Here is a 21,857-nt window from a genome sequence, read left to right as displayed (position 1 = left end):
AAATCTATATATATATGAGAGAAACACACATTACATTAACTTTTTTATTTGCAAAGTATACAGAAATAGATTAAATAGATAATCAAAAACCTAAAATATGATTAATTGTCCTGATTTTGGGCCTCATAAGATTCTCAACAAATGTTCTATAATCAACAATGGTGCATAAAAATAAATGCTGCTGTAAAATCAACATGTAATCTTGATTTGTTTAGTTTGGCATGTAATTTGCAAAGGCCTGCAGGGTCTTGAGTTGAAATATGTGGCCTGTATTGTTTCCATGGAGCACTCAAAATTTTAATGTCTCAGTTTTAATAAAAAAAAACATAATAAGGTGTTTAGAAATTAAACTTCCAGAAAACATGTTAGAAACCCTAAGTTGACATCAGGCCTTTAGGCTGAATAAAATACATTTCGATACACACATGCTCAAGAGTTTCCGCTTTGTTGCCCTTTTATTCAGATGCTTAAGGTAGCGGGTAAGAAGAGCAGGCAGCCAGTCCACACATGTTTTTTCCACGCTCGATCAAAAAATATCTGATGAAATAAAAAGGAGAGATATCAGCAATTCTTGCAAGCTGTTACAAGTCATAAAGCTCGGATACACACAGACTATATTTACCCATCCTTTCCCCAGGCTGTGCCCCAAGAGTTCTTCACAATCCAATACGGCACGTCGTTCTTCTCAGTGCCATACCCCACCGCCAGGACTGCATGATTCACTTTGTCTGTTGTGTTCTTACACTGGGTGCTAAATAGACAAAACTAGATCAATAGAGCACATGTCTTTTGAAGGTTGAGTGGGCAGATTGTCTCTTTCAATATTATATTACATCCTACATTTGCAAAATATGTGGTGTAGCTGACTTATATGCATAACATATAAAATATTTTAATCTTTTCAAGCTAGTACTATGACAGTCATCATAGAGACACTTCTTTATACACAGTCCCCCATTTGTAGTTTTCAGAGGCTTAAAAACAATTGTTTTATACTTCTTTGCAAATGATTTTATCCAAATAGTAAAAATATGTTGTTTTTCTGTCTAAATTAGTGTATAAGTAACAGAAACAAAGTGGGGCTAGTATATTCTGGTCTGCTCTTAAAATCCCAGACCAGCTCTACTTCTTGAATAGTAGTATGTGCATAAGCGCTTGTTGAGTTATCAAGGTCCTGATCTCACCTGGAGTAAACACCTTCTTTGTAGTGCTTAAAATCAGCTGTAACGTCAAAGCCAAAGGTGACAGGGTTGAGCCGGGCCACTGCATCGACCATGGCCTTTTCATCATACTGTGAATGGGCATACACAAGTTATAACATGTACCTGAGCAGGTTGATGTATGAGGAGTTCCCTATTTACTATAAAACAGTTGCTTTTTTTAATAGTACAAATTAAACTTCCAGAAAACATGCTTCAGACAAACTGCTTCAGATTATTTAAAACAGTTACTCTATTTCCCCCAACGGGGAACAACAAAGACACATTTTACTGTATTGATCTGTTATTTTGTTAACCAGCATAGGCAAAGGCACATTTATTGTACAATTTCATCCACAGTGCAATTTTATTTGTTCACACACTCACACTCGTAATATTGACAACATCTCGGACAAACGCAGCTGCAAGTGAAGGCTCAAAATGGCATTTTCCCTCCTAAAACAGGAAAGATAAAACTTTTTTTATTGTATATTTTATCATATGTAAAATATAAATAAATGAAGATTTTACTCTCAAAAATAATACAAAGGCTTTGTAGGGATAATCCTCCTCTCTCATGAGACCTTTGCTGTATTTGATGTACTCGAATGCCTGACTGGGGAGCCCACTGCAATAAACCACACAGCTTTTGATTGGTTGAAATTCTATACTTACATTATTATGCTGTTTCTATAACATAAAATGTCCCACATGTTATAGTTACAGGCCAGACAAACATGATTCCTACCCAAAGCATCCATAGTTGCTAAAATTTCTGGAACAGTCCAGCAGCTGCTGCTCCGACTAAAACAGAGATAAAAAAAAAAGAGCATTCATCATATATACTCAGAAACAGTGGATACTTTTCTTCTGCCAGCTATATTTGTGTATAATACTAAACTCTTACCAATTGTATTAGTTTCCCAGTAGCAATAGCATTCACTGACTCCAGACAGCCAGTGGTGGAGAAGGTCCAACAGCTGCCACAAAAACCCTAAAGATACAAACACGACACAACTCAAGCAACTGATAATGCAGTTATGTTAAAGAGGCACTTCACAAATATTTAAATGCTTACCATGATAATTTTTGGTGCTGTAAATGTAAATGAAAACAGAAGGAACCATCTGTAAATCAAACTCTCTATTTGGAGTATTTAATAATATCATATATTACAGAATATATTCTCTCAGAGGTTGTGACTGAGGTATGTTGTTTAAAAAAATTTGCACATGTAGAAAACATATATCTTTATTTGTTTCTCACTTATCACTTTAGTCATGAAATGTGTCCCATCACATGTTTCTCATAGAATATAACTGTAAAAATGAAAGTCAAAAAAGGGTAAATATTATAACTTACATGCAATAACTTAAATGCAAAGTTGTTTATGTTGAAGCAAAAAGAAATGTCGAAATATTCTTCTTTCATTACATAAAAAAATCTGACACTGTGTATTTGTTTGGAAAGGTGCTACATGTTTAAGGTTTAGCAAAATATTTCTGGAGATTAAACACAAGACATAATGTTTTTAGTAAAGCATGGTTTGTGCTTCAATGCAACTCAAAGAAAGCATGATAAAATACAGGCTTTGTACGACTTTGTAAATATTGTACTTTGCACAATATTTCTTTAACAAAAGGAGAATATGGCTATAAAGGCTTTAAGAGCTATAGAACGTATGAGGATACCTGATTCTTCACAGGAGTCACAAAGTCGCCCTTCATCCTCCAGTCTACAAACTCAGGATAAGGACCTGTCCTTTTGACATGACTGCCTTTAGTGACTGAGCAAGTCTAAAAGATGCGAAAAATCAAAAGATTTTAAAGGAAATAAAAGACAAACTCTGTACAAAAGCACCTGTTGTGTGAAGTGTTATAAAATTAGGTAATTTACCGAAGGTTGCGTGAAAAGGTAGAATTTCTTGAATTCCTCAAATGTCATGTCTGAGAATTGGTTCAGACCCACTAGATTAAAACATGAAGAGCAGGGTGAGAACTGGATGATAATTTTTATAACATTCTATAGCAGTAAATTTTATTTATTTTATTTATTTGTTCTTCATTCTTTGAGGAACATTTGCAGCATTTTGTTGAATCTATGGCAACAAGAACGAATGTTGTTCTGAAGGCCAAAGGAGATCCAACCTGGTACTAGTAAAGTGTACCCAATAAAATATCCAGTGAGTGTATATTGCATATTTTAAGGCAGAAATTGGAGCAGAACTATACTGTACTTGTGAAGGAGTGATTCCCAGCATTGTGCTGATCAACTGTCCTCTTATTTTGAGTGAACACATGGAGTCTGTGGTGATATTCCTCAGTGCCATAAACTTTGTTGTGCTGCACAAAACCCCCACATAAAAACAGACATAATGAAACAAAGGAAAGAAAATTTTAACTATGTTTAACTATATACAAAACCCCCCCAAAAGCATCAGAATATAAAGGTCAAAATCTCATTAGTTTAAAAATGCACATACCTCTGAAATCCACTGCTTGAAAGCATATTCTTCTAATGGGAAAGAAACATTTTAGTGGATTAAGTAACACATAAAATGGACCTGTTATGCTTTTCTTGATTTCTAGTAACAGACAAAGGCTGTTGGAAATATTAACATCAGAGGTGTATGTACAAGTAACCCTTATGAGCCAAAAGCTTAGGCTTTATCCTCATCTCAACACTCTTCTAATCTTACATGAACATCATTCAAATCATTAGCATCATTGGATCTGTATGATCTCTGTGTTAGCGAGAGCAGAAATCCCTAATATGATCATCTCAGGCAAATATCTCTGGCCCCACCCAGCTGCTGATTAAAAAAATCCCCTGTCTAAAACAGCAGGTTTTAGAGGATCAACTACTTACTGGGCTACACTGAGGACCAGCAGGAAAACTACAATCTGAATCATGCACAACTACCCAAGTAGAATTAAAATCTGGTTACCAAGTACTATGCCTAAGTACAAATTTTAAGCACGTTATCCATTCCTCATGAGCACATCAGCAAACTGTCATTTTCATTCGACAGCTGTAATTTCACATAAATTGAGCACAAAACATTTAGAGTGCTCATATGAAATATGCTTTCATAAACCTTTTAGAAAAATGGAAAATAGTATTAGCTTCATCTCTTCAGTGAAAAGTAGCAAAATTAAACTTATCCCACAAAAAATGGAGACGTTGGTTTCTGCATTACTGCTTTTACAGTATGTTACTGAACATTTTGTTAACAGGATCCAAGGACTGTTAACAAAATGCTTCACCCTTTTCTCTGCCTTTTCAATTTCAAGCAACTGAATTTCAATTCTAGCAACTGCTGCTGCTGAAAGAAATGTCAAGTTTTAAAATAAACAACAATAAACTGCTGAGAACCCGGCAAACACTTACCTTTGACTGAAATTAAAGGTGATAATTGGACGAAGCTAAAAATGGCAGTAATAAACCACACAACAGTCAGAGCCATACTCTCCACAGCAGATTACAGCAAGCTTTAAGGGCATCACATGACTTGACTTATTTTTATGACTGCTTAAGAGCCCCTACTACTGAAACCCCCCTTTGAATTTCCCTCAGCAAAGCAACAGTCGTAAAGGTTATGGTCCAGTGCACCCAGTTCAGAACATAGTGTTAAAACAAACAGTGCAGCCTGTGAGACACTTCTCCCCCTGAGAAAGAATAGATTTATTAACAAGAGGTAATCAGGAAAGAATACACTTTTATACAAAACTGGAAATACTACTCAAGCTTTTGAAATAGACTGAAAGATAATTCTCATATCACTGGGTATTGCTCACTGCAAACATTTGATGTGCCTGTTAGAGAGTAAAGATTCATGTGCAAGGGTGGGGTTTAAATACAGTACACATACGGTTCTAGGTATAGATTCCATTTGAACACGTCAAAGTGGTACATGCCTGCCACTTAAGCTTTAGATGTTTTTCTATACAAAGCCTGTAAAAAATACATATAAATATTTCAAGAAGAAGCACAATATTACTACTGTATAGTTCCTGCTAACACATTGGAATAGACAGGATACAGAATGTGTTACACTTATAAGTTGTTTTCAACATTTGTTTTAAAGTATCATACACAGAAAAGTTATTACAGAGTTGAACGATCATAAGGATAACACATTTCGAGGGATATGTTTTTTTTTTTTAACACATTGCACGTTAGGAAATGCATCAGACTGCCTGTACACAGTACTGTACACAGTAAATATTTCTGCTTTATCGGCAAATCGTAGAACAAAATAGTTTACATACTTTTGTGGAATATAATCCATTTCATGATTAAGGCAAAACCATAATGCACTGGCCAAAGAGGATTAACCATAACAACTATGCTATCACTGTCTGAGTGTAAAAGCTGGGAATTTAACTTCCTGAAGTGGCTCAATCTTGGTTACATCTGCTACATACATTGCCCGGTGCTTATACTGTATATACATCATGTTGCCCACCAGGGGAATTATGTGATAGTAAGCAAAGCATAAAAACCCATCTCTCCAAACAAAGAAACAAACAAGCTTATCAGCGAATCGGCAGGTGTCAGGTTGACTCCAGCACTTTCAAATCTCTTTTTACTCTGCGGCTACATAAAAACATCAGAGCACATGATTCAGCTTCAGCCGCTGCAGCGGTCTCACTTTTCCTCCCTTTCTAAGGTGGGACAAGATGGACTGAAAGAGGAAAAATGTTATCCAGATTTGATAGTCTGATGGTTTTAATCATTAAGATTTTCATAAAATCAAATCCTATTTTTGATATTATTACTTGCCTGAATTTTGTTGCAGTAGCATTTTAATATATTTACATTCAGCAAGTCCCTCGTGATCATTGCAAATATTGTTATCAGCCTTGTTCAGTTCAAATCAAACAAAATCCTCAAGAATCACACAGATTTATATGGAAACTTGTTTAAAAATAACTCCAGTTGTGTTCGGTTCTCTCTTGATTTGGGGGAGTTAATCTTTATGTGGTAAATGTGAACGTTTCTTGCGAATGAGAACCATTTGGTGGTGCACGTTCCCTTTAGGATATGGCTAAACGAATTTAAAAAATAACTTAATGTTAACATGATATTTAAGACAATAAATAACATATAAATACTCTGTAACTATAGAAATAAACCTCTCTGGACTTACACTCAGTCTCTAATAACGAATATACACGAGTCTGTGGGGAGCATATACTAAAAGGGCACTGCCTACTCTGTCTAATACAAATAATAGTAAATATACATTTTGATATATTGTTTATGTACACTCAATATGAAAGCAGAGTGAGAGAGATCATCTTCATGATGAAGTTTTGGGCTCGATTCTCAGGGATGCTTCATACAGGCTCTCCTCATCCAGCACATTACTGCGGTCGAGCAAGTACTTTGTCACCTAAAAAAAAATAATAATAATAAGGAAGACACAGAGAGGGTGGGTTATTCACAGTTTATTCAAGGTTTCCTTTTCTTAGGCTACACATTTAAAGCAGGAAATGTTGTGTGAGAGCGAGTTCTTTTAAAACAATAGCTGCACTGGTCAGAAAGTACGCTGGTTACTGTGGCACAAATCCAGGCTATAGTCACTTTCTATTATAAATGTTGCATTCTTAGGATTCACTAAAATGTGTCTGCAAGTGTACAGGTTTCACTAATTTTCATCATTTTATCTTATTTTCAGTTGAAAGGCACGTGTAAGATGGCCAAATCAGATCGGACTCATCATGATAGTAGATGGTACGCACAGCTGCCCACAGAGCAAGAAGATGACTGCTGTTTGAACAGTTTGGAAAAACATGCAGTCATGAGGCTTTGTCTGAATTGGTGTAGTAATGATTACACAGAACATTGGCTGGAACATCAGCTCGTTGAAAGGAAGAAAGTTTCTAGTTTTGATAAGTTTTTTTCAACTTGACACATTAATTAAAAGGCAAAAAAAATTAAATAAGACCAAAGGAAAACTTTCTGACTATGAATAAACTTCGGCTAATCTGAAAGTTGCAGAATTTCAGCAAAGCTGCTCATAGATCATTGCCTGAAAGTCCAGTTTGTCTTTCTTGCACTCGTGTTTCTCTAAAACTAGCTGGATCTTGAGAAAATAGTGATCCTTCAACTTGATTTCCATATCAGTCAAGAAGTAATAAAAAACTTGTTGCACAACTTGTTTCCACTCAGCGTTCTCCCTCAGACTCCTCCTGAAGTTACAGCAATACTCTCAGTTGACAGTCTCACCTTAGGGCATGACTTCACACTGCACAACCATGTGAATAAAAAAAAAAAAGGTCTCATCACCAGTGATGGTTCTCCACACAAAATTTGAGTTAGACTGAAACAGGACTTCCAGGAAACGATCTAAAAACAGCAGCAGAGCTAAAGGCATAGAAGCATTGTACGAAGAAAATGGTCTGGCAACAGCCAGTTCCTAGAACGTTTCGAGCACGCCTCATAGAGCAATACTTGACAAATCCAGACAAGAAATAGAAAGCTGCAAAACAATGAAAATGAACAGTAACTTCACCTTTGGTTGATAATCAATCTTGTAAGCTGTTTGTTGAAATTGTCGTATCTCTCTGATAATGTGAGATATCTGCAGAAAATGACAGAAAATCACATAAAAGTCAAACGTGTCCGACCATGAAGAATAAATAGATGAATCACACGCATGTGAAAAACACCTTACACAACAGCACAAGGTTAAAGTTAGATGTTCTGTACCATTCTCATCTTGGAGAAGTTGACAAGGTTGTCTTCAGTGTAGTTGGGCGTTCCCTCCTCAATGAAGGCCAAGTCAGTCAGGTACATTCCCAGGTAGGGGACACATGGGGGGTCACAGCTGAAGACACCAGGCAGGTCAGAGAGCCAGTTAACACAAAACGTATTTAAAAAAGTAAAAAGTTGGTTTACTTACTTCTTCAGAGCTTCTCTCAAGTTTTTGAATCTGCCTTCTGATGACACCAGCTTCTGTAACTTGTCAATCACAGTCTTTGTCTAGAACATAGATCAGGGGAAAAATGTTACTGTCACAAACTCGAAATGTAATCGGAATCTTTATTAACTGGAGAAGACAATGACAGGATTGTTTGAAATTACCATTAGTAGACTCTCTTAGAGCATCCTGACTTTCATTCATTTTGTTCAACTTAAAAAAAAGTCCTTGTTTCATCAAGGCAACATACTGAAGCTGCTAGAAATGTTGATTGCATTCATGAACTGTGTACATGTTAAGTATCTCTCTATGCATCTCTGACTAATTAGGACGTTTTATTTTATTTATGGTAAATGGCCTGTGTCAGCTTGGTCGAGCGACCATGGAGGAAGACATCCAACGCAAGAACCAAAGAGTCAAGATGACCTTTCAGGAGTATGCAAACTGTCATTCAAAACACCTTCCACATCACCATCCTACAGCCTTTTTGACCGAATGGAACAGACAGATTTAAATAACCTCACAGAATATTCCACTAATTGGACTGAACCATTTTGCTTTTACACTCAGGACTCTAGAAGATACCACTAGTTTAAAACATTTACAACTCGCCCCACATAAAAAAAAAAACCCACCAATAATCAAATTATGATAAATAAATGAATAAATAAATTGCCATGCCCTATACTCGTGCCTTACTCTCCTTCTCCAACCAATAATTGTTATTCCCAGGGCACAATTTTCCCCCCTCACAACACTGGAACCAGGAAGCAGCAGACTTGTGACGTTCTAGCTGACGACTATCATTTATACTCGCTAACATGCATATTATTTAACCAACAGAATTTGTGTGCCTGTGTACTTCAATGTACTATAAGCATGACAATTGGAAATATAACAAGAGAAAATGTCAGTTAAAATATTTATTCTATGGAGGTAATCACAGCTTTTTTCTTACCTTTTTCTGTGTAAGTACTTTTTATCTAACAGTCATACACATTCATACTCTGATGGATGCATGGGAGAGCAACTTGGGGTTAATATCTTGCCCAAGGATATTTGATACGCCGACCAATAATCAAATTATGAATAAATAAATGAATAAATAAGCAGCCAGGGATCGTACCACCAACCTTCCAATTAATAGATGACCTGCTCACCCTCCAGAGGCACACCAATTATGAAAGGTCATATGAAAAATTTCTAATACCTGCTTGGAAACTTTGAGCCAGGTCTTCTTGAGGCGAAAGATGGAGCTGCGATTGAGAGACGATGTGATCTCCAGCACAGTATTGTAGTTGTGGAGGCAGCGGCCGATGTCGGCCACTGCCACCCATTTCTCAATTACGGCCACCCGCATGTTGACATCATCCCATTGCAGGATCTCTGTGGCAATCTTGTTACTGATCTAGCAAGAAAAGAAACAAATACACATTGATAATATCTACAAATGTTCCGTATCTTGCCCTAAGATATCTATCTAACTATCTTTAGATTAATACTTACATCATTAAAATGCTTGGTAGTTGTCATTATGTATGGAGTTCTCTCATTCTTGTCGTTCTTCATCCAGCCCTGACCGAAGAACTCCCTGTACAAAACAAAATGTTTACACAGAATGAACAAACACATCACGGGAAAAGATATTTCAACATTTCACGTGTGTCCTTCTCTCTATCCTCCCACTCTAACCTCTACAATTTTTATCTGTTTACCTTTGTTTGTGTTCTTGTATACACACCTGAGTGTGTGACTGTATGCGTGTGCACTGTATGTGTGTGCACTGTATGTCTGTGTACTTACTCATATGGGATGGCCTTGAAGACCAGGTGATCCAACAGTGTGAGTTGCTCAGCTATCTCCAAGGCTGAATGGCTCTCGAATGGTTCAGTCTTAGAGTCCTCCATGGCCTGACCACAACAACAAGCAGAAAAAAAGTATTACCACAACTAAAGCAAAGAAAAAGAAGGGTTTTTCTGAAAAGGCTTTTTTGTGGTCTTTTCTCACCATTTGTGTGATCTCTTCGAGGGTGACCTGGTTGTCTCCAGGATCCTCCTGGGTTAGAGTTCTACACCAAAGAAGACATAACTGTTATATGATCTTTGATACATGTTTTTTTCCAAACAATTCTATAACATTGATATAAAAACCCCACTTAAGGAGCTATTAATTTCTCGTTTTTATTCCTTTTTAGTTTGGCTTCATAATATTTTGCACAAATACTTTATAGGGACAGGTGTTTTAGATAGCTCCTGTTTTGTGATGTTGCACCCATTTAAAAGTCTAGTCTGTGTTTCACAGAGGAACAGATAATACTTCTGGGGCTGACGCTCAGTAAAACAAAGTTGAAAATTTAGGCCGAGTTCTGGGCTGATGGATTGTATCTCCGGTTCCTGTTGTTACTACATAAAACAAGTTTTTGTCTTGAGAAATCCACTTGCAGAAAGCTTTTTTTTTCCACTGGGTGCTCACAAACAGTTGTGTCATACATGACTGTAAGAGCAATCAAGCAATGATAACGGAAAACCAACCTGATAATGTTGGCAGCTGCCTTTCTTTCCTGTGTAAGCAGCTCTGGGTCATGCATCACCTCCTCCAGGAAGCCAATTACTCGCATCTTCAACTCTGTGTTCAGCTCAAAGTCCTGAGGATCCACAAATGAACAACCACAGTGTCATTACTGAAGTGTTATGCGCTTTTTTGTTGTTTTTTTATCCTGTGAGGGCACAGAAAGACAGAACCAAACAAGAAAAAGAAAAAAGAAAGAAAAGGGGACTGCACCTGCGAATGTTTGGAGACCCAGTGACGCAGCACATTCAGGACTCGGTTTGTGGCAGCTCTTCTGATAACAAACTCTTTGTCCCCATTTCTCTGGTCTGTAGGGAAACCTGGAACCAGGTTTAACAAAGTAACATAAAAAGTGAACTCCTAAAGCACAAACTTGTGTTATATACCATCAATATTTTATGATCTTTCTTTTAAAATCACCAGGGGGCTCCTATTATTGTCTGACTTGTCTGGGTGCACCCTAGTGAGGAAGACACTACCTTGATTATACTGATTAACTGATCTCTGTTAAATCTAAACAATATCTAAACACAAGCATGGATTTATAATCCAGTATGGCTAGATTACTAGATTAGAGACTGTTTCAATGAGTAGGCTCCAGCAGATCATCAGCAGAGAACAAAGGAAGCTTCCAGGTAGCCAACAGGCGTCGCTAGGAGTAAACAGAGGTAGTAGCTCTGTAACTGACCTGTGCTGGCAAGGGACATACGACGATACTTCTCCTTGGTTGGTGTGCCTTCATTGGCACCAGCGGTAGCAATGGCAAAGGCTGAGGCAGCAGAAAGAGCACTCCTGTTGTTGTCCAGCTCCCGGCAAGATGACACCACCATGCCATTGTTGAAGGAAAACAGAGAAAACTCTGCAGACAAGAACGCAAATGAATTTAATTTGAAATCATACTTAGATCAATATTGACATAAAAGAGTTGAAGGGCACCTCCTTTGGAAGACAACCATTACAAAAACACTTTCAGTTTACCTTTCTGAGCTTCTTAAAGATTGGGCTGAAAGGTAATTTATTTATGTTGTACACACAGTACCGCATTTGCATAATCAAACTAAGTTGTTGACCATCGGAGGGCAACAGAGAGCTAAAACAGACGCAGCACAATGCATCATGCAGCTTGTTGCAGTTACATTGTACACTCCACTGTGTCTGCCTCTCTGCCTCCTTCCTTCACTCCCTCCCTTCCTCCTTGCCCTCCCCCATTCAGCCGGGGGCGGTATAGAAGAACACGCACATCGTTGCCAAGGTACAAGGTTTCCTTCCACCTACTCACACGAGGCACTGGCTTCCCTTGTATCCAGCACCGTGGGAAGAGAACACACTGGGAATGAATTGCGCCTGACTACCTATGGGGTGGATGCTCCTTCTCTGTGTTCTACGGGGAGGGCCACGAGGCTGTGGGTGGTTTTTACCAAGACCTTATTTGGCAATTGCTACGCTTATCATTTCCAGAAAAAAAAGTTTGATATAAATCCGCTGTGGCTATATTTATTTACCTGCTCGTCTCATCTCCGCCTTTAAACACGTCTCACACAACTTGACTGCTGGGTGGTAAAAATATTTCATGCTGACTTTGATTCTGACTTCACATTTTTAAACATTGACAAACCCAAACTATGAAATGGGAAGCAATAATGAAAGCTATTTTAACATTTTGTAACATTTCAACAGTTTCATATTGGTGACACAAGCCAAGAAGAAGCAAAGTTAAGCATTTCATAAGCATTAAAGAAATTATTTTACACACATTTTTCACTGATAGATGAGGAGATTAATTCCACTCTCGTATTCTCTCTACAAAAAATTTTGAAGCTACAGCCAGTGACTTTTAGTTCATTGCAGAATGAGTACAGGCATAGAAACAACAAAAACCTGCCTAAGTGTTGTTTCAAAATTCATGAATTGATAACATCTTCTCACGTTCTTGTGTTTGGCTATTTCTTGGCAGGCATGTAACTCTTTTTTGCAAAGATTACAAAAAGAAGATTAATGTTAAGTTTACGCACTGTCTCAGCTAAGCCAACCAGCTTCTGGCTATAGCTTTGTTTTTCTTCTGATGAAAATACAAGAGTCAAAACTTTTACATGTTAGAAATGAAGTGCATTTCCATTTTTAGCCCTCCTGACTCTTAAAAAGTCAGGAAATATAACGTCTAATCTGAAACCTGGCCTGTATTACTTCTACTATGTCTCCAGTGCAATTACACTAGGCAAATCCTCCTTTGATTCCATTTTTGTACATTTTATGGAGGATGAAGCATATGAACAGTAGGCCTGTGGATTTTTTTTTCTACTGACATTATGCATTATTATTGATTTTATTTTATCCCTTTTTTTGCCAAGACACTCCACTGTCAGTAACACTATCCAGTAAACTGCTCAAATTTGCCAGCTCGTACAATCTTGCCAGCTCATTTGTCTTTTTAACTGGTGGGTGTGAATATAAAAGTAGATCACCAGACACTCTTCAACAAGCCTCGGACATGCAAGCTTAAACAGCTTCAGCAAGATTTGCAACACAATTAAATTACTCTACCAGAGTTTTTTGCCTTGATGTTCTTGGGCGTTGATGGTGACTTAGGAGGAGACATTTCTGCTTCTGCGTCGTCACTCTGACTTGGGTCTTCATCGCACTCCTCTCTTACAGACAGATCTGAACAGACAGAGTAACTCACCATTGGGGGAAAAAAAAGCAACACAGAAGAAGACTGCTAGAAATTTACAGTCATAGGAAGCAGTTCACCCCAAAATAGACTTTGTTTAGGCTGGAGTTTATTAGGAGATACTGCTCATACAGATGTTTGCACTCTTTTAAATATAATGGGACCAGTTGCATCTTTTTTTGTGGTGCCCTAAGAGCCAAAAGAACATCAACATTTGACAAAAAAATAAATACAAAAATGAATCACAGGTGATATGGGGTAAACTGTCCCTTTAAGTTTTACAAAACTTGGCTGATCTTTTACTGTTATGTCACAAAGGATAAGGTTTTAAATAGGCTCTTTAAAAAAAAAAAAATTATTTCTACAATACTCCCTCGGACAGAGGCTCTGACCTTGCTTGTTGGCAACAGACTCTTCAGCTTTGCCTTCAGCTTTGGATTCTCCCTCATCAGGGATTTTGCTGGCCATGGTGCTAGAGATGTAGAGCTTGTTGATGTCGAGGGTGGTCTTACTGAAGGGTGACATGGTGGAGTGCATGCTTGCATAGCCATTGGGAGAACAGCTGAGTGCAGCCAAGTCCAGGGCTTTGCCACCCGTGATGATGGGGATGTTGAGTGAAAGTTTGCGGCGGCGGTTGGGAGAGGATGACTTGGTGATGGAGAGTGGAGGAGGAGAGGAGAACTTGCGGCTGGCACGTGGCGATGTGGGTGGCTCGCCGTAGAGGAGTTTACTGTTCTGACTGCTGGCAAAGAAAAGCTCCAAAGAGCTACAGGAGAGGAAAGGGTGAAAGAGAAGAGAAAAAGGAGGCACGTGTGAAAAATGAGGGGTAAAAAGAACATTTTTCACAGCTAAAGAGTAACTTTTTTGAATTTGTGGAGGGGAAAATTCCCACAATCTGACTAGGAACTATAGGAAAGAGGAGAAATGTTAATAAGGGGGGAATGCATGGTGCACTCCGTGTCTGTACACAGAAGCAGTAAGGGAACGCGTTAACCAGAAGGCTCTTTGGGAGCTCCTGACTCTTTTATTTAAGCTACATTGTTTAAGACAGCATCCTCCTTGCACTGAGAGCCACCCCCTCTGAAGGCCTATAAATAGCATGTCAAGTGACAGTGTGGGAGGCACGGGTGCTGCCAACAGCAACCAGCCCAGGGGAGGCCCACAGAGGCATGGAGAGAGAGAGAAAGCCAGATAGTGGGGAAAGTTGGAGAAAGAGATAGAGGTACACCGCAAAAAAAAAAAAAAATAGCAGTGGCAAAAACAGAGATACAGAGAGGGAGGGGGCGAGTCGAGCAACATAGTGGATATGGATTCCACCACAGCAAAGGCTGGTGGCTGAGAGTGGGCGAATGGGAAGCCTCCAGCCCTGTATGGTGTTAGCTGCAGCCATGTTGTGTCTCCTTGCCTAAAATTATAAGAAAAATAAAAGCAGTAATTTAAAGAGATGAGGAAGGAGCATAGATTGGAATGATGAAGGCTGGGAGCACTAAGACAGGAGAGGGGCAGAAGAAAATAAAGGCATAAGGCAGAGTCGAGATTCAAGAGAGGAAAGCAAGTAAAGCAGGATAGAAGAAAAACAAGAGAAGATATTTAAGTAAGAGATTAGAGAGGAGTGTGACAAAAAGGAAGAAGGACGAGGAGAGTAGGGTCTGGGTGCAAAACACCACCATCAATATTTAATACCGTAGAGCCGCTGCAGATGATGGGAGAAAGGGAGAGAGGGAGGGAGAAGACGAGGAGAGAACGAGAGGGTGGGGTCCTGCAGCAGAGTAAAGGGTTGCTATGGTGACAGCGCAGCGAAGAGAGGGATGGTCAGACTTCTGGAAAGAAAGATAAAAGTGAGAGAATGTGAAAAAAAAGGGCAGGAAAAAGAAGAGGAGGAGTCAGGAGGAGGTGGGTGGACGCAGGACTCAATTAACTGTGATGGCGGTCAAAAGAAGTCTTGGTGTGACCTCTTGCTTGCCTCCTCCCCAGTCCCTTCTCACCTGGGCAGGATATGATGGGCGACTTACAGGCACTCCACGTGAGAGACTAATTCTGACACTGGGGAAGTCCCGTCTCTTCACTGCACCATTACTGCACTGTTGCTGCATTCTCGCGAAAAAAAAAATTACTGGAAATGTGGAACTTTGTTCATTTTTTGCATTTGTGACAGGGATCGCCCTTGCAGTGAGGTTCTCCTAAGGGTTTAATGTAAAAGGCCCTTTTACCCTGCTAAGTAAGCTGCCCACTTAAATGCTAACAGTGAATGTGGAGAAACAAGAACATAGACACAACTCATGTGAATGTCTTACTTAGAAACAACCTAATCACAGTTTCTGCTACACAAAAGTCGAATTAATCAAACCAGTAAAATAAAGTAAAGTAAGTATCCAGCTAGAGTGTTTTGGTGTGAGTTACCCAGTTCGTTATCTGTAGAGATGTTTTCCTTCTCTTGAATATAATGGAAGAAAATGGAGCTCGCTTTGTGGTGCTCTAAGCACCAAAAACAACATCTGAAAATTTTAGTAGAAATTTCTCATTCCAAGGAAATGAGAACAAAAGAATGTTAATGAGACTGATCTGTGTCATGTACTGATGATGAAGGAAGTATGCATTTACCAATGCTGCGAGGCTCATGCTTGTAACAGTAAACATGTAAACATGTAACAGCGTCTCGCTGGGCTGAGCTGTAACGTTTGCTAGCTGCATTTATACTTTTCAGCACTGATGGTGACTTTACAGATGTATGCTGCCAATACCACTAGGCAAGGGTCCCTCTAGGACTTAGCATCCATGTTTTTTAAAAATAATTCCAAATTGTGATTTTACTGAGCACAGAACACTTTTCAAGGTCACTCTTTTGAGGACGCCAATGTTCACATTTTGGACAGATGGTTTTAAAGAGGAGTGAAAGAAGCCATCTATGTCCACTGTGAGCGACCATCTTTGAACAGAGGCGGTGGTTTACGACACCAACTCTCTGCCATCTATAATCCAGTTTTGAGATCCCTTCCCAGACACCTTAACGCCCACTCACATCCTGGGCCATCTGACCTCAGGAAATCACATGATAAGGGTGGGGCAGGTTTCACAATGAGCTCACCGAAACCCTGGCTGATTGTGACCTACACCCGTTTTCACACCTTGGCTCATGTGATTAGGTAGAGGATCATAAGGGGGTCCTTTGTCCCTCTTTGGGGGGAAACTCCCACGGGTTTAAATCTGGACTCTCCACCATTTGACCTTAGAACTGAAGAAGTTCTCGGATGAGAGGTGAAACGTCTTCAAGCAACTTAAAGAAGTCCAGACGCTTTTCTTTGCAAGCTCCTTAGACTACAATGACCTGGATGACTGAGAACCTTCACAGACAACACTTTTCAACTTTGTTTCAGTCTATTTTAAATGTGCTTTTGCTCTGAGAAGACGACAGAATTTATGGATCATGTTCGCATATCGCTTATTTTTTGCCTAACAGAGCTTTAACCTGGATTTATGGCTGGAATGGTGAATTGTGTTCACTGAAACTTCTTGAGCATGACAGAATTACACCTGTTTTCAGGGTAGTGTCTCCTGAGATCATGGGTATCCAATATAGATTTCCAGCCTCATCCCATTCACACAGCAATTTCTGCAGATTCTCTGAATCTTTTGATGATAGTATGTACTCTTGAGATACACAAAGTCAAGATGCCTTAAAGAGGCAAAATGTTCATCCAGCTGTTGTTAAAAGGAGAGGGGATGCTACACAGTGATAAAGATGGCCAGTGACCCTGTTTTTTGAGAGGTATTACTCCTATCAAATTCAAAATGAACCATTGTTTATCATGAAATAGTTAAATATCTCAGTTTAAACATCTGATATGTGTTCTATGTTCTACTCTGACTAAAATATGTTTGGAATTGGGGTTGTACTTCAGTGCAAATTAAGAAATATCGGAAATGCAACTTGGTATAAAAAGGTTGGCATTAAAAGCTCAAAACTGATGAAATAAGGTTTTGGCCAGCAACTAAAATGCAGTTAGTGTGAAAATGTTTATACCAGGGAGCTCATAAAATCCCTCATTAAACCTCCTGGAATCATTTCACTTACCGTGCAGGGATGGCACTGATGGGCTTCTTGTAGATGGTAATGAGCTTGTCCAGTACTACATCAGCACTGGTGAAGACACGGTAAGAGTGGAGGAAAGTGTTCAGGAAGTCGATGGAGAGGAAGCGCAGGTCGGTCAGCCTCTCCAACAAGCGCTCCACACTGGCATAGCGGATCTGCAGCACCTTGCAGGAGTTCATCATCTTGCTGAAGCGAATGTCGACATCATCACAGTACAAACTGGTGTCTGACCTGTATTGGATTAAAAGTGAGGTTAATAAAGTTATATAGAGATGTAGCTCCAGTTACTGCAATTAAATGCCATTTAGTGGCCGTGAATTCTTGGCCTTCTTTCAGTTCGTGCATTAAGTTTATTATTTCTCATGTTTGGCTCTGTGTTCTTCTTGATCTGTGTTAGGTAGTTGTCTATAAGGTTGTTTCCTGTTTTTCTTTGAGTTTGTTTTCTCTGGTGTCACGTTCTGGGTTTTACTTCCTCTCTGTCTGAATGTCTTAATTGCGTTTTACCATGTCTCATTCCTCTATTTCCGATTCCCAATTAGTCTCCAGTGTATAAATAGTGTGACTGTCTTTGTCCAGTTGTCTGTTGTACTCCATGTTTTCCTCCCATGAGTTTTCTGTGTTCCTCATCTCTGTTCCTGCGTTTGCAGCCTGTGAATGTTCGATTTTTGCTCATCTTTAGGTGGCGTTTCTGGACTGATTATCAGCTTTATAAACAAAGCTCACTTTTTTATACTTACCATTTTTAGTCACGTTTGAAGTCAGTTTTCTACTGTGTGAATATTAACACAGAAGCCCTATACATTTTTAGGGATAATGTTAGCATTAGGCTACATCATGAGCCTGTAAGTATGAGCATGTGCAAAATATGTGCATGTGCAAACATCTGTGATTTTTATGCAGCCTTTTGAACATACTTTGTATGTGCTTTACTATTGCTACAGTGTGTCCAAGTCTCACTTGATCATCTGTGGCACAGAGACTTTGCTGTTTTCCTCAAAGGCATTCATCATCAGGCCATTGCAGCGGATGTTGTCAATGCACTGTAAGGCAGAAAGCACAGTGAGCATAACAGTGCAAGAAGACGAGCATGTTTATAAACATATGAATGCTCCAGGCTCCAACATTTATCAGATCATGTGTGTAGCTTCAGTAAGTTTGGTCTCTTTGCGTGATTCATGCTCCGTATGTCCCCTGACAAAGTCTCTGGAGGCTACTCGTGTAGCCAGGTAATGTATAACAGACATCCAGTTCAAGACTTCCTATTCTTTGCACTGATCACTGCACTGGTGTTCTCTCTATTTTCTTTCCACACACAAATTGTTTACTTGCACTTGATCAAAATTTTATTGGTCAATACATCTTCAATTACAGAAGCTTAAAACAGCAACTAAAATCTTGCCCATTCCCAATCGAATTTGTATATTGAGATTATTTATCATTCGATTACCACTTCATTACAAGATGACTGACAAAATCTGTAGATTTACAGAGTTTGAGAAGTGTTTTTTTAAAGCTGCAGCAACAAAAAAACGTGAAATCAAATGTCTTAACATAAGCGGCGAGACATACCTGACTGATATCACTTGTCCACGCTGACTTCTCCAGTCGGGAAGAAGCCACAAGGATCACGGTGTAAGGCTGGACGTCTTTGGGTTCCACCATCAATTTAAAGTCCAGGTGTTCTGTGTCCTGACCACTGCGCTCCCCTTTGGCTGAAAGGCAAAAATAAAATTAAATTAAAATTCTAAATAGGAAAGAAAACAATATGCTGCACTTTAGAATAGATCAGCTACTGTTTTATTTATTTTTGTTTCAGTTTGTTCACATTATTTTTCTGCATATGTTATGCTTATATTTTATATTGATTTTATATTCCTAAATCTTTCCACAGTAAAGTCAATAATTAACCTTGTAATACAGCAACGCAGCGGTAATGTTTGATTTTGCAAATACTGAGCAAAGCACAATAATGGAATAATCTTTGCTTTATTCATTGGGGTTATTACCTTGATTTGGAACAAATATCAGTCAATCAACAATTGTGAGTAATTGTTTTGGCTAACTTTAATAGCAGTAAATTAAAAAAAAAAATTCTGACACCTCAAGTAATGTGGGGGTGAAGAGGAAAGGGTGGAAATCATGCAAAAACACTTTCTGTAGAGATAATGTGTTTTATATGCAGAGCATTTAATCCAGCCACACCCCACAAACACCACATTCTGGTTTGTAACTGTGAAAATTTAGTTGGTAAAGTGGAAAACATTCTTCGTCCGCTTTTAGGGTGATTCACTAACTGTTACAGCCCCCCATTTGTTAGATTGTTACGCCTGTATGACGATGCCAAATAGAAAAGTGGTATCACTTCATTTTTCAAGCTCTTCATACAGTAAACACTCTGCAGCTTCTAGATGTATGTATTTATTAAGGAAACATTTGAATCCACTACACATAATAACTCACACTCATCATCAGTCCCCTCCGGCTCCTCAATCAGAGTGCAGTCTATGAGAGACACCACTCCATTCTGTAAGAGGCATGAAAGGTCACAGGGTCACATTCACCATGCTGCCAGCTAACAGATCATCATCAAGCCCATCCTTTAAGGATAAAATACTTAACAGTATAACATTGATTATACATTTATAAACAAAATAGGTGAAGTGTTTTATAACTGCACCCTACACTCATGTAGAATGAATTTTTACTGTTTTTCTACTACTTGGCCTACTTTAGGTCAATCCTGCCGTACTTTAGTGATGTGAAGTTTTCCTCCGGAGCCTCGGGTGCAGATGATAAGATGTTTGGAGAAGAGGAAACACTGTCTCTCTCCTTCCTTCTTCAGAGACAAAGAGCCAAGCCGGCCTCGTGTGATCTTCCCTTTCTCGCTCATTGGCACCTGGATCAGAGAACCTATGAACACAAACACGTGTGCAAGAAAAACATATAAGCAAATTTTGAATTTGCTCTCTTTTCCTTCGTAATCTGAAAACTGGCCATACAAGAAGAAAAAATAAACTACATAATTTAAATTTAAAAAGAAAATCCAAAAAAACCCAATGTCCATACATTTTGGTGCAAAAAATGTGTTATTTGTGTCATCATTTCATCAAGGATTTCATTAGCACCCTAAATTAATAAAAGAAACGCCCATGCTTGAATACACCAGCAACTTTTACACTTAGTGAGTTTTTTTGGTTTTTTTTGCACGATAAAAACTCAGTTTCAAGTTTGTTTTTATTTGTTGACCATAACTGCAAACCTTGTCATATAAGAACAACACAAGAAAACGTTTTCTTTACCTTGTCTAACAAAGGTCTGGCTGGTATCAAGAAGCACTTCACAACCTTCCACAATCATTCGTTCAATGGCTAGATTCTTCCTGATGTTCTCCGTCTCGCTTACCTCATCATGCATGATTCTGAAAGGACAACAAATACTAATGATTTCAGGTACTTCTTAATTAAAGCCATATGTTTTTTCTTATTGTTTCTATAGAGTTCATCAACTCTTATAGTGAATTTGCTCCACTGTTCTATTACGTGAAATGAGAACAGTGACCACAAAATCAATTAAAACTGTTATAAATGATAGACACTGTATCTGTGTCTGACTGTGTTATATTTTTGGTACTTTGCGTCGATTGGATGAGTCACTGGCTATTATAGCTCTGTTTTCTGTATCCTTATGCCAAGTACAAGATATATTAAAATACAGGTACTAATTCAGGGTTACTAGTTTCTGATTTACATCAGACAAAGATCTCACTGAGTATGTTTGTGTTGTCGAGCTACATTGATGGTTCTACCTGGAAAGCTCCTCCAGTTTTGATTTGGCATAGTCCAGACTGTTTCTCTCCACATGCTCATGGGGAGTGTGAGCAAGCAACTCATGAAGAGTCAGGATGTAACGAGGAATCTGAAAGAGATGCGCTTTAAATGAGTTTGACTGAAAATGTTTTATTTTGTGTTACATGTATCTTTTCAGTCCAAATTTAAAACATTACTGCATTTTAAACTATTTCACCACAGTGTGTTGCAGCACTAATGCCTCATGTATTTTATGTGAATTTTAACTTTAGCATACAGTCAATATATATACATCACCGAATCATAATATGTGTAGTAATGTGTAATAGTGAAGTCATCCACATTGTAATTTTACCTGAAACATGGGGTAAGTGAGGAAGGTCTCCAGCGTCCTCTCCTCACAGTCAGGCTTGGCCTCGTACTGCTTCAGCAGCTTGTCGAAGTCACGGTTCTGTTTGCAGTGAGCCAAAATCTGCAAGCTGTACTGGTGGTTCCTCACAAACTCTTGGTAGATGTTTAGCATTGGCAGTAAAATGTCAAACAGGTCAGCTAAAAAAAGAGACAAAAAATTCCATAAACCATAAAAATCGGAAGAATC

General features: G+C 38.7%; 2 protein-coding genes across 3 annotated transcripts in view; both read right to left on the bottom strand.

The window, feature by feature from the left end:
• Positions 1-32: 32 nt before the first annotated feature.
• On the bottom strand, positions 33-4,797 carry LOC102293413 (pro-cathepsin H). 2 transcript variants are annotated; one of them, XM_005934530.2, is made up of 12 exons: positions 4,590-4,797; positions 3,682-3,713; positions 3,436-3,541; positions 3,096-3,166; positions 2,891-2,995; positions 2,107-2,193; positions 1,948-2,003; positions 1,746-1,827; positions 1,587-1,655; positions 1,185-1,291; positions 623-751; positions 33-537 (listed from the first exon to the last, which is right to left on the bottom strand). In XM_005934530.2, exons 1-12 carry the CDS (start codon positions 4,663-4,665, stop codon positions 468-470), a joined length of 990 nt encoding a protein of 329 aa, XP_005934592.1. In that variant the 5' UTR covers positions 4,666-4,797; the 3' UTR covers positions 33-467. The 2 variants fall into 2 exon arrangements, with proteins under 2 accessions (XP_005934592.1, XP_042081820.1); XM_042225886.1 differs by having other exon boundaries at positions 3,682-3,710.
• Positions 4,798-4,851: 54 nt separating this feature from the next.
• LOC102293694 (ras-specific guanine nucleotide-releasing factor 1) overlaps positions 4,852-21,857 on the bottom strand; it is a 29,997-nt gene continuing 12,991 nt past the window's right edge. Inside the window, exons 7-27 of the mRNA XM_005934531.3 lie at positions 21,615-21,808; positions 21,259-21,368; positions 20,753-20,871; positions 20,203-20,363; positions 19,914-19,977; positions 19,023-19,165; positions 18,411-18,493; positions 17,436-17,684; positions 13,756-14,129; positions 13,237-13,353; positions 11,384-11,554; positions 10,909-11,015; positions 10,659-10,771; positions 10,135-10,195; positions 9,931-10,037; positions 9,634-9,718; positions 9,338-9,535; positions 8,110-8,189; positions 7,917-8,034; positions 7,720-7,788; positions 4,852-6,597 (exon numbers count right to left, since the gene is read on the bottom strand). Coding sequence (XP_005934593.1) covers positions 6,505-6,597; positions 7,720-7,788; positions 7,917-8,034; positions 8,110-8,189; positions 9,338-9,535; positions 9,634-9,718; positions 9,931-10,037; positions 10,135-10,195; positions 10,659-10,771; positions 10,909-11,015; positions 11,384-11,554; positions 13,237-13,353; positions 13,756-14,129; positions 17,436-17,684; positions 18,411-18,493; positions 19,023-19,165; positions 19,914-19,977; positions 20,203-20,363; positions 20,753-20,871; positions 21,259-21,368; positions 21,615-21,808 — 2,816 coding nt within the window. The 3' untranslated portion in view covers positions 4,852-6,504. The remainder of the gene's footprint in view (positions 6,598-7,719; positions 7,789-7,916; positions 8,035-8,109; positions 8,190-9,337; positions 9,536-9,633; positions 9,719-9,930; positions 10,038-10,134; positions 10,196-10,658; positions 10,772-10,908; positions 11,016-11,383; positions 11,555-13,236; positions 13,354-13,755; positions 14,130-17,435; positions 17,685-18,410; positions 18,494-19,022; positions 19,166-19,913; positions 19,978-20,202; positions 20,364-20,752; positions 20,872-21,258; positions 21,369-21,614; positions 21,809-21,857) is intronic.

This window comes from Haplochromis burtoni, unplaced genomic scaffold (genome assembly GCF_018398535.1).
Source record: "Haplochromis burtoni strain Fernald_Lab_line unplaced genomic scaffold, NCSU_Asbu1 Contig_187, whole genome shotgun sequence".
NCBI classification, from domain to species: Eukaryota; Metazoa; Chordata; class Actinopteri; order Cichliformes; family Cichlidae; genus Haplochromis; species Haplochromis burtoni.
The sequence above is the reverse complement of the archived record's forward strand: the minus strand, read 5'-3'. Positions and strand labels throughout refer to the sequence as shown.

What these genes read in the sequence shown, in the direction of transcription:
- LOC102293413 (XM_005934530.2), bottom strand. Translation starts at nt 4,665, where the DNA reads ATGGCTCTGACTGTTGTGTGGTTTATTACTGCCATTTTTAGCTTCGTC. An exon ending in ACCTTTTCACGCAACCTTCG is followed by an intron (nt 2,996 to 3,095) that starts GTAAATTACCTA and finishes CGCATCTTTTAG; the next exon opens with ACTTGCTCAGTCACTAAAGG. An exon ending in ATGTTGTCAATATTACGAGT is followed by an intron (nt 1,292 to 1,586) that starts GTGAGTGTGTGA and finishes GCCCATTCACAG; the next exon opens with TATGATGAAAAGGCCATGGT.